General features: G+C 43.3%; 1 protein-coding gene across 1 annotated transcript in view; it reads right to left on the reverse strand.

The window, feature by feature from the left end:
- DCC (DCC netrin 1 receptor) overlaps nucleotides 1-9,757 on the reverse strand; it is a 1,159,181-nt gene extending 1,149,424 nt beyond the window's left edge. Inside the window, exon 1 of the mRNA XM_066246236.1 lies at nucleotides 9,667-9,757. Coding sequence (XP_066102333.1) covers nucleotides 9,667-9,757 — 91 coding nt within the window. The remainder of the gene's footprint in view (nucleotides 1-9,666) is intronic.
- Nucleotides 9,758-11,241: the final 1,484 nt, after the last annotated feature.

Genomic DNA, 11,241 nt, shown 5'->3' on the forward strand with positions numbered 1-11,241 from the left:
GAAATTATGGATTTATTAATATATTCATTATTAGCATTTCTACTCCACCGAGTTCAAAGTCCCATTACCCTCTGAGTACAGGGTCATGGAAATGTTTATAGCAACACACTGATATCCTCATTCTTCCCAGACCCAGAACTTGGTTCAAACACAACTGACACCTTTTTACGCTCCCTTCTTTTTGTGTTTGTTTTATTTTGTTTGTGCCAATCTAAACACATGAGGATGAATGAATTGTCTCTGTCAGCCCATCTGGCTAACATTAATATATTAATGATGTAATGCATAAACACTGTAGTGGGTATTTTTCAGAGTCGGCCTCACTTTGTGTGTGCTGCTTTTTATTTAATGAGTACTTTGTTCTGCCACGTGTTCTCTTTAGCTATGCCTGTACCTGTCACCTTGACTTGCTGATAAATTCTTGGAGAATAGAAACAAATTTAGGCCTTTTATTTAATTCTTTGTAACTCACAGCAAATGTTTAGTAACTATTATCTTGAATGGAATAATTGATCTTATCTGATCCTTATAATACCTAAATGATTGAATTAGGCATTGATAGTCCTATCTGAAAAATGAGAATACAAATTGTAAGAGAATCAAAATGGGTACCCATGAATGAGGGTACAATAAGCTAAAGACAATGTTAAGGCTACATTTTCCATATATGACTTGGAAGGGCTTACTGGGAACAGCACGTTACATTTGGGACCTTGATTACCAGAAAGATATAAACAAACTAGAAGGAAATCAGGTACGAAAAATAAACATGATTAAGCTCCTAGAAGAATAAATGAACTAAATATTTATAATCTGGCTAAATAAAGACTAAGAGGGGAGGTAAGGACAACTCTTTGGTGAATTATTTAACACAGTTCAGCACAGAAAGGCAGAGTGTCAATGAAGAGGGAAAACAGGAACCAAGAGTTGGATGATGGGAGACAGGGGAAGAACATTTAGAACAGGATTGTCTAAGGTAAATTGTAAAATAAATTTTTAACAGCAAGAACTGATAAGCTGCTGAAAAGTGAACCAAGGAAACAGTGAACAAACCATCCCTGGAGACGTCTCAAATCAGAGAGAGAAAATAACTAGAAATTGACCTGCAGAGAACAGCTCTGCCCAGACATTAGACATGAAAGAGAGAGCTTTGCAGATTTTTCTCTATAATTTATATTCTCCTGGGATGCCACGAGGCTGAGGAAAGATGCAGGAACAATGGATTGAGGACTCTGGGTGTGGGGGGTTTGCTTAGATGTCTCAGCCTTCTCAGCTCAAGTCTCTAATGAGTCATCACAGAGGCCACACACCAGAGAAGCCACTGCTGCTCTGTTTGATGCTTTATTTCATCCAGGGCCCTTCATTAGCCTGTCGCATGGGAATAAGTGATACAATTATGAACCCAAAGAAAAACTGGAAGGTGTGCATATGCACACGTGTAAGCATGATTTTCTGTTAGAATCCCACAGTCACACATGTAACCATGATCCTGGACCTATACATTTTACCACGCTGGAAACACAACAAGTTCAAAAAGTCAGATTAGAATTTTAACTTAGACTTAACATCTACCAATATAACTCTGTGATTGAGCCATCTTTTAGTAACATGATATTCAGGGGGGTTTATCGTGCCCCAAATTAGGCCTGGCACCTCAGCATCTTGCTTCCCTCTAAGCTATATACTACAAAGAAATAATAAACAAAGTAAGGCAGATGCTGACAAGAGTTGCTCTAGGTATTCGATAATCTTACAGTAGCTACAGACCTATTTTCTTCTTTAAAATTAGTATTCATTCTGGAAAGATGCTTAAAGACAGTCAGGGCTGAATAAGCACGTTACAGCATCAGGCAACAACTTCTTAAAAGTTAGGATATTGGTAATATCTACGCCTAAAAGCACAAGGTTGCTGAGTAGGAAAAAATAGAGTAAGTACTCATAATATTGATGCCTCAAATCAAGCATCTACTCAGTTGGAAAAAAAAGAATCATAGAATTAGCTTGCTGAAATCACAAATGGCCAATAAAGTTATGGGGGAAAATGTTTTACTCTATTAGTAATCAGGGATAGGCAAATTAAAACCACAGTGAGATGCTAACGCATACTCCTCAGATGAGGGCAAATTAAACATATGACAATAACAAGAGTTGGTGGGGACATGAAACAAAGGGCCCGTGGTAGGACCTATTGTCACTGCCTCCTAAAAGTAAAGGTGTCCTTCTGATGACTTGGCAACTCTACTCCCGGAGAAGCACCCCAGACATGGCAGTGACTTTGTTCTGGGGGACATGTTCAAGAATGTTTATAGCAGCATTATGGGCAATAGCAAAATACCAAAGTCCCAAAAGCCCATTAGTGGTTGATGAGATAAAGTAATAATGTGGAATATATTATGAGGTTGAGAAAGTGATTGAAATACAGCAATGTGCATCCTCATAGATAAATCACAAATATTTAATGTCTAGCAAAAACACAAATCAGAGAAAAATATATATTTATTTTATAAGGGTCAAGAACAGGCAAAGCAAAATAATATATTAAAGATGCATGCGTGTGTGGCAAAAGTATAAAAAAGGCAAGGGACTAAATAGCACAAAATTAAGAAAATTGCTGGTGGGTACACGGGCATTTGTTTCACTATAATTATTGTTATTTTAATCATGAATGTTATTATAATTACTTATACCAAACACTATATGTATAGTATATAGTTCATAATTTAAACTGCACAATGTTGAAATTAGTAATATAGCCAGAAGTTATCTAGTCTACACCCTATTAACAAAGAAAAATATGATGCACAATAAAAACTGGCATATAGAGTAATATTAGATTTCAGAAATGCCACAAACCCATTAGATAAAACCATTTCATTTTCTTTCCTCTACTAAGGAATGCAGGTCCTGATTTGGAATCTCTTCTGTTACTTTAGGCACAAAGTCAAGAAAACCCAGTCCTCTAGTTCTTAGCAAATCAAAAATAGAATAGGGAAGGGCTGCTTCATAAGTCTTACAACAAGGAGAAGTTTGAGCTGGACACAAGCAAGTAGGTAACATGCATTTTATAAAGCAGGGATAAAAATCGTAAGAAAACAAAAGCAGCAGCCCATGGTCATCTGATTGGGAGGGGGGACAGCCATATATGATATATATGATGTAATAGCTTCAGAACCCATCACCATAGCACTAGATAATATAATAACTGAGCCGCAGTGATGCCCTTGATCTCTGGAAAGGTTAATTCATGTGTATGTAATTAAAAGCAACTAAGTGAGTAGATAAATATTTTTAAAGAGGATGAAAAATTAGTAAAATCTGAAAATATTGGTGTTTAAAGAAGCAACTTTAGTTACTAAATAAAATTGACTTGAGTAAATGATATTTCTATTAACTATTAACTCCTTTTATTCTCTTCTATAAATGTAAAAGCAGATTTAAGAATATTTAAGATATCAGAGTATTGTTGGGTGTTGATAAGCCCTCTCATCAGATCACAATACTACACTAATGAGTTGGTGTTTTCATTAGATCGCATCATAAAGATTCAATTAATTCAGAGGAATAGGTTTGTCCTAGACACTCTCAAAAGTAGACTTCTGAGCAAAAACCAATCTTTGAAGCATGAGCAAAACACAAGGGTGAAATCTCCAAATTGCAATACATCCCCAGTTAAGTCCCACCATAATAATCACAGTCGGTCGGAAGGGCCTTCTTCCCTTGCAACTGTGGCATGACTGAGCAAGCAAGAAGTCACAGAGCTCAAATGCGTAAAATTAACCTCAAGTACCTCACGCAATCAGAAGTAGGTTATAGGCACTGGGCGCACAAAATTTAGCAAGGAGGAAGAACTGCCCCACGCCAAGTTATTTCATAACAACAGACTTAAAAATATGCTCAATGGTTTGTATGTTTTTAGGTTGAGCTTCCCCCCAAGAAATAAAGGCTGTGAATAATAGGGTTGTTTGGAACTATTTCTAAAAAGCGTCATGTACTAGTGTTACCACTGGCAAATTACCATCAATAGAAAGGAGGGATATTGAATCGTACACATTATATTATGTCTTTCTAAACCATACTGTTGAACAGAGTTTAAGCATTTATACACATACCTAACCATTGGCTTAAAGGGACCTGTTTGTTTGTTTTTTCATCTCAGGCTAAAATCTACCAAAGAAATTTAGAGCACTAGAGTAATTCTGATCATCAATCAACCATCCTTTCCTTCCCTGTGTTAATAAAATGCTAAACCAGAGAAATATAAGATAAGGAATCAACATACTAGCGTAGGAGGTACTAAATTGTTCTATAATTTACCTGAGTACTGCAATTTGTAAAGGTGTATGATAATTTGCATTATATTTTTTGCTATTACCCACTTGGCATAAGTAACATGTGTTTTTTTTCTTGCACATATTTTTAATTGGCTTACAGGGAGAAGAAGTGGGATTGTTCCTCCATTCTTATTGACTAGTTTAACCCTGGCTTTACTTGAGGTCTTGTTTTGAAGGGAAACAACTTAAATGCTTTGGCTCAGTGCCATGCTACTGATACTCTAATACCACTGGAAATGCTTTGATCTCTGCAAAGTAGTAATTTTGAAGAAAATCAAAGTTCCAACCCCCTAACACCCTCTTGGAAAACTAGCGTGCCTAGGTTGGCATGACCTACTATCCTCAAGTGCTCACTTGTTCTGCATAGTGCTCCCAAGCCCAAACTTGAACCATATCAGCGGAGAGGCCTCCAGTTCAAGCCTGCTATGGTAAGAGCACTCCTTAGCCGTCTTTACAGTACAGTTTAACTCTCACTAGAAGCACTTGTGAAAGATTGAAAATTTGTTTTGAAGGCACATCTTTGTGAACTTACAGAGCATAACGCAGCATGTTAAACTCTGTGCCTATGGATCAGGGCCCTGGAGTCGCAGTGAGAAAGGCTTTCTTGACTGTAGCAAAGAAGGTGGCGTTGATTGCACGCAGGTTAGCGAAGAGAGCTGCGACTCTGTAGAGACAGGCTGCCAAGAGGCAAGCAGCCCACAAGCAGCCTGCAGAACAATTCACTGGGCATCAGGGAGAGAGTTAACCCAGTGAGTTTCAATCAAGAGTTACTAAGATCCCAGGCTATGATTCATGAGGGTATATAACTGTTGTGACAATTCATATAGCTCTTCATTCCTCCTCTAGATCATTGTAATGAGAAAAAAAAAACACATAAAAAAAAGAGAGACAGCTTCACGTTTACATTTTATGAATTGTAAATGTGCACAGTGTTTATCAGTTCCCTTTAGGGATTACAGTATGCTTCCAGAACCAAGTGACTTTTTATCTTGAGTTAATTAATCAAGTAATCCTCGGTGGGCTCATGTCATTATTCTTTTTACCCAGGCAAAAGGAAGGCTTCCCAAAATTTACATAATACAGTTCATCTAAGAGATTATCATCTGAGATACATTAATCCATCAAAAATTGATCATTTGAGCTGGTAGCTGTGTGACAAATACCAAAACAGAACAATGTATTCCTAATGTGGTGCAAGGTCCTGAGAGCAGGCAGGACATAACTCCATAAAGTGGGAAGGTCTACTGCCAGCCAAGGGAGGCCCCTTTGCTAGTGAAACCCCAGTGGCTTCCAGAAGTCTCTAAGTAGTTAGCACTATCTTAATTTCCCCCTAAAGTCATAGATTTGGGGAGATGGCATGGAAGGTGGACATCCTCTCTGTTCTGTGTGTGAGTGATTGTGTTTTAAGTTAAGAAAATGCCAGAAACCACCGTATTCTCTCATAAAGTTATCCTGTCTGGGAGAATATGAGAAGAAGTTTCACCTGTAAAGTTTAAGATGGTGAATCAGTAGGAATAGATGCTTTTCAATGTAACCTTAGGGCCCAGTCTTCCGTGGAAAGAAACATTCTGCTTAGAAGCTTCAATACTGCTTGTGAACATGCAGCACCACCTAAGGATAAATGTTCGGTAGGGGAGTCAAGATTTAAATCAGGGCTTGTTACCAAAGGAGGGAATTGGCCCTAGACGACCCCACCGCGTGCAGCAGAAAACACTCTAGGAGCAAATCACATGCTTTTGAAGACTCTCAGACTACTGGGTGCGCCGGAGAAGCAATGCAAGCCAGAGAGGAAGAAATATTTCCTCTCATAAAATGTATTGGAGGATAACTAGCATGCTGGGATTCCCTTAGAGTACTGGGGATTCCTTCCCTCTCCAGAAACAAGTCAAAATATTCCCTTCCACCCAAAACCACCTCCCCAGTCTCTTGTCAAGCTTCCCATTGGCTGTGAAAGCCCTCCTCCAGTCAGTCTGCAAATACCCTGTACGCTAGGAGAAACTTGCAGTGGGGCTTCACTCAGGAATTTAGATCGGATTAAAGCTCTTCCTCTTCAATGAAAACAATAAGGAAGTTTGCTGAGAGGTTAACTTGCCAGAGAATAAGTGTAAGTCATACATGCTGAGAAGCTATAAATCTCTCCCCAGAAAAAAAATGCCTAACGGCAGCTCAAGCCAACCCAGCTTTTAAGAGCATTAAAGCAAATGCACTAAGCCTAATATATTCACATATAACACATGTGGTGACTGTTTCACATGCTTCATAACTCAGAGGGCAACTGCTGCTGGGTGGGAAATGGACGCTGTGACAGGTCGCTGGTGATTTATGCTGCAGCACTGGAGGAGTGGACAGAGGCTGTCCAGCAGCCCTCAGGTCCTGCCATGCTCCACTCACAGCAAACCCAGAAGGGGGTATCTGATCTAGCTTGGTGGGGGGGACAAGAAGGGGCTAGGGAAGGCAGCAAGCCTCATTTCACCATGTCCAGGCTACAGAAACTCTCAGAGCTTTTTTTTTTTCAGTAGAATGTATCCCAAACATACAGAAGAAGAATCAATTAACATGCATGTCTACTATTGCACTCATCAACATCTCACACCTATAATTTTCATCTCATCAGAAGTACTGGGACGCTACTGAGTGCCTCTGCTTGCTTGGTGCTCAAGTCAAATACATTAGAAGATGGCATCTTACAAAAGCCAGCTGAAGAACCACCATCCTTCTCTCCAGCAACGTGTCCTCAACCTGGGCTGACACTGTGCGGGCACACCGTTGGTGAGGTCATAATAGTTTCCTAACAATCTACAGCAGCTTCTGACTTTATCTGGGAAACACTCAGTGTAACTGCTAGTCTCCATAATCCTTTGTTACCCATCAGCAAAGTCTTTAAAACATCTCCCTGAATGAGAATTTCTCTGCCAACAGACACTTGGCCTAATTAAGGGCACCTCCTACTGGTCCTTTCATAGAGCAAACTGTTTTTTCAGCATCAAGTCCCTGCCATGGACCTGAAGAGAGGAGATAGTTACTAAAAAAAAGAGGAGAAACAGATTAATAAGCAAAAGACCAGAGTGATTTGAATTAAAAGTATCTCAAAACTACACCATTCACTTTCCTCGGACCTGTGCAAGCTACATTTATTTGCAAAGAACAGGAAGGAATTTAGAGGTACAGGCAAGCTTAAAGAGTCAGATCCACAACTTATCCACAGGTTTATCCTTCACAGATGTATAGTTTTGTGTGCCTTTTCAAACACAGACATATGTGTTGAAGAAGAAATAAAAATAAAGTAGTTATATATGCCCAAAGTCTCGAGACAAGAAACATAAGTGATAAGAGGAATATTTAATTTAATTACATATTAGTAAAATATATAAAAATTTGTCTCCATTTATCTAACTCTACCCTTCGCAAAATCACTTGGACAATGGCTTTAAAGTATTCTAGTGTAATTGATAAAATGTCATTGTCCATTCTCACACACCTTGCCTAATGCAATATTTTCAGCCAAATCATTTCAGGTCCCTGTGCTCAGACTTTCCACCAAGGGAGGAAGGGATATCCCCTCTGAACTTGCCTTCTCCCTTCCTTGGCTGGCAGTCTCCCAAACTGTCCAAGAAAGCGCAAGCCAATCTTCTGTACAGAAGGAGGATCCTTATTGCTGTAGCATCTAGTGTTTGCTAGTATTGAGGAGGGGATTTAAAATCAAAAGACACCTATGCGTTACTTCAGGGATAACCTCGCCCACCGTCCACGGGAGTAACTGCTGAGAACAAAGCTCTGGGTGAGAGGAACTGGCTGGAGAGGACCAGCCGAGAGGGAGAGAGGGAGGGAGCGGAGCAGGCAGCTGAGAGCGGGATGCGGTACACGCGTGCGCGCGCGCACACACGCACACACACATGCACGCACACACACACACACACTCACGCGCGCGCGCGCGCACACACACACACACACACACACACGCACACACGCACAGACGAACACTGGCTCGCTCTCTGGCTCTGTCTGATCAGACGAAGGTGAGGTCTAAGGGTAGGTGTGTATGCTCAGATTCCCGTTCCTGTGGCCGCACCTAGATCTGAGAAGCCCCCAGCTGGTTCCGCGCTCGACCGTCTGAAGCCCTAGCTACAGGACATGCTCATTCTCTGCTCGCGTTCGCAACCCCGGGCGATGCAGCATTTAGGGGGAACAAGAGAGCCGGAGCTTCAGGCTCCGGGGCAGCTGGGTGCTTGGCCATGAATTTCCTTTCATCCCCTGTTAATTTCCTAGGCGGGAGTTGGGGCGCCTACCCCAGCGCAGCTCATTTTCTTTTGGATTTGGGAAAAGGTCGTTTCCGAAGGGATTTGAATCCTCATCAGGCTCTCCCCACTCCTCTCCACCCAGGCCGCCCCCTGCACCCCTGTGCCCATCTACGCTTGTGAGGCCCGGCTAAACGAGTGAACATAAAAATGACATATTTCGCTCTTTTAAAAATTAATTTTGGTTGTTGAAGCTCCCAGCTCCGTATTAGGAGACTGCAGCAGCCTCAAGCATCCCTCAGATCCCTCTGTTTCCTGCTACAACCCAATCCATCCCCAAACAGTTTTGCCATTTTTAATTAGGAACTGCGCTTGCCAAGCGCCAGAGCCAAGGGGCTGGTTGCCCGGAATATCAATCATTTGGAGTTTGGAAGTGTCCTAGAGATATGTGGAGACTTAGCTTGAGAACCGAATCCACCGTTAAAAAATAAAATAAAACACTCCTCCTTCCTCCTAGCAACTCTGTGCCTCTTTCGGCCCCGTGTCCCTCCTCCGAAGTACCACACACAGTGCGGTCCTCTCCATTCTCAGTCTCCCCGGAGGCGCGTGTCACCACAGACAAACGACTCAGCCCCACCACCTACATTCTGCACAGACTTCCTCAAAGCCCCTTAGACGACCTCCTCCTCTGGACCCTTTTGCCCTAATTCTCCTCCTCCGTGGGTTTCTGGGGCTTTAAGAATCCAACCCAGTTCCTTTTAACGACATCCCCATCACCTGCTCCTCTCCGCCCCGGCCTGCCAGCTCTCCAAACCAACGTCAAGGCAAGTAATTGCAAAAGCACAGATTCAAGAAGCACCAGATTTAAAACAGCAAAGGGGCGCCCCTCTCCCCAGCCGCCAACATCCTCTGCCCCCAAGAGAAACCAAAAAAATAAAAAAAGTCTTCCCGTCTTTTATCATCGGTGAAGAAATGGGGCGCAGAACAAGCGCCAAACATCTTGCTCTTTCTTCTTCTACCCCGATTCTACTACTGGCCAAATGGGAAAGAAAAGGAAAGGAGGGGGGAGTGAGAGGAGAAGAAAAGAAAGAATCTCTTACCGGTGACTTGAAGATGTGCGCTGAGCAGGGTAGCTCCGAAGAGTACAAAAGCCAGCTTGGGTACCAAAACACATCCAAGACTATTCTCCATATTTCAGCCAACACCTTCGGGGCCGGGGGTCCTGGGCAGCGGCGGCTCTCACACACATGCACTCACACACGCATGCACACATGCACACACTCCCGCCGAGCCCCTTCGCCTTCCTCCTCCTCCTCCTCCTCGTCTTCTTCCTCCACCTCTTTGCCCACCTCCCCGGAGCCTCTTCTGCCTCCGAAACCTTTTCCCTTGACCACTGACAGAATCAGCAGCAGAAGGAAGCAGTGAAAAGTTCCATTCGGTCCAGGAGATCCCAAGACCCCGTAAAACCTTAGAAAACTAACTCAAGGAAACAGGGAGCGAGAGGAGGGAAGACAGGTCTCCGCGGGGCTTGCAAGTCATCAACCAACGGAATATCCAGGAGGGACCCAGAGCAGACGGAGAGCAGCCCTGTGGCTGGGCTGGGCAGTGAAAAGGGTCGAAGCTGGCGCCCTGTCCTCGGCGGGGGAAAGTTGAAGAGAAAAATCCGCGCGAGAGCTGGGGACGCTGTTCGGGTCTCATCCAAGAGCCAAGGGGATGGAGGGAGGAAGGCGGGGTGCCGCGGGGTGCAGCGCTCTCACTTGTTACTGGGGTGTCCGCCAGCGGTGTGTGGGCTGCGAGTTGGAGCCGTACTATCCATTGATCCGGAGAAGTGGAGGCTGGGAGGGAAAATGTGGAGCCCGGAGAGGAACGAACTGGATCGGGCAAAGATTCCACGGCGGGGGAGGTGGGGGGTGCAGAGAGATGACGGCTGCGAAGGAAAAAGAGCGGTCGGTTGGAGGAGGCTTCCAGCAGCTGCATTCGCCCGGTCTACATATCAATGAGCAGGGATGCCCTCTGTGGGCAAAGCGTGGGAAGTCACTCTTGTCAGTGGAGCCGGAGCATAGCGTGAGCTGCTAGGGGCTTTGAAGCTGCTCCTGCTTTTGACACTCCGTAACCTTCAGAGAACTATTCCGTGAGTGTAAAACCTAGGAGGGTGTCTAAGCGGGATCGGTGGCCAGGGCTTTACCTCCTTTCTGCCCTCAGCATTATTCAAAGCAGAATTTTTCACCTGGAAACAAGCACCTAATCCTTCTCCCTTCTGGGACAGATGGGAAACTGAGGTCCAGAAACACACGGACAAATGCCAGGCCACTGTTTCCTGACTTAACAGCGAGGGCCCTCTTTTTGTAAGACATCTTATTTCACCTGAGTTCTCTCTCCTCTGGACCTGGTTCAGTACTCTGTTCAACCATTTTTAAAGCATTTATCATGTTTCAGGTACCCTGTTAGCTCCCAGGAAATACTGATATGAGGTTTAATAAGACTCAGCCTCTATCCTCAAGGGCTTTGTGATCTGTTGGGAGAAAGGCATAAATGAATAGTTATAAACTATTATAATAAATATGATGGTTCATTTAATGAGGAGGTGTTCTGGGAGAACGAGAGACACTTCTGCAATCCCTGGAACGTGATAGCATGAGTGTACGCGCGCGCACACACACACACACACACACACA

The sequence above is a fragment of the Saccopteryx bilineata genome, chromosome 11 (assembly GCF_036850765.1).
Source record: "Saccopteryx bilineata isolate mSacBil1 chromosome 11, mSacBil1_pri_phased_curated, whole genome shotgun sequence".
NCBI classification, from domain to species: domain Eukaryota; kingdom Metazoa; phylum Chordata; class Mammalia; order Chiroptera; family Emballonuridae; genus Saccopteryx; species Saccopteryx bilineata.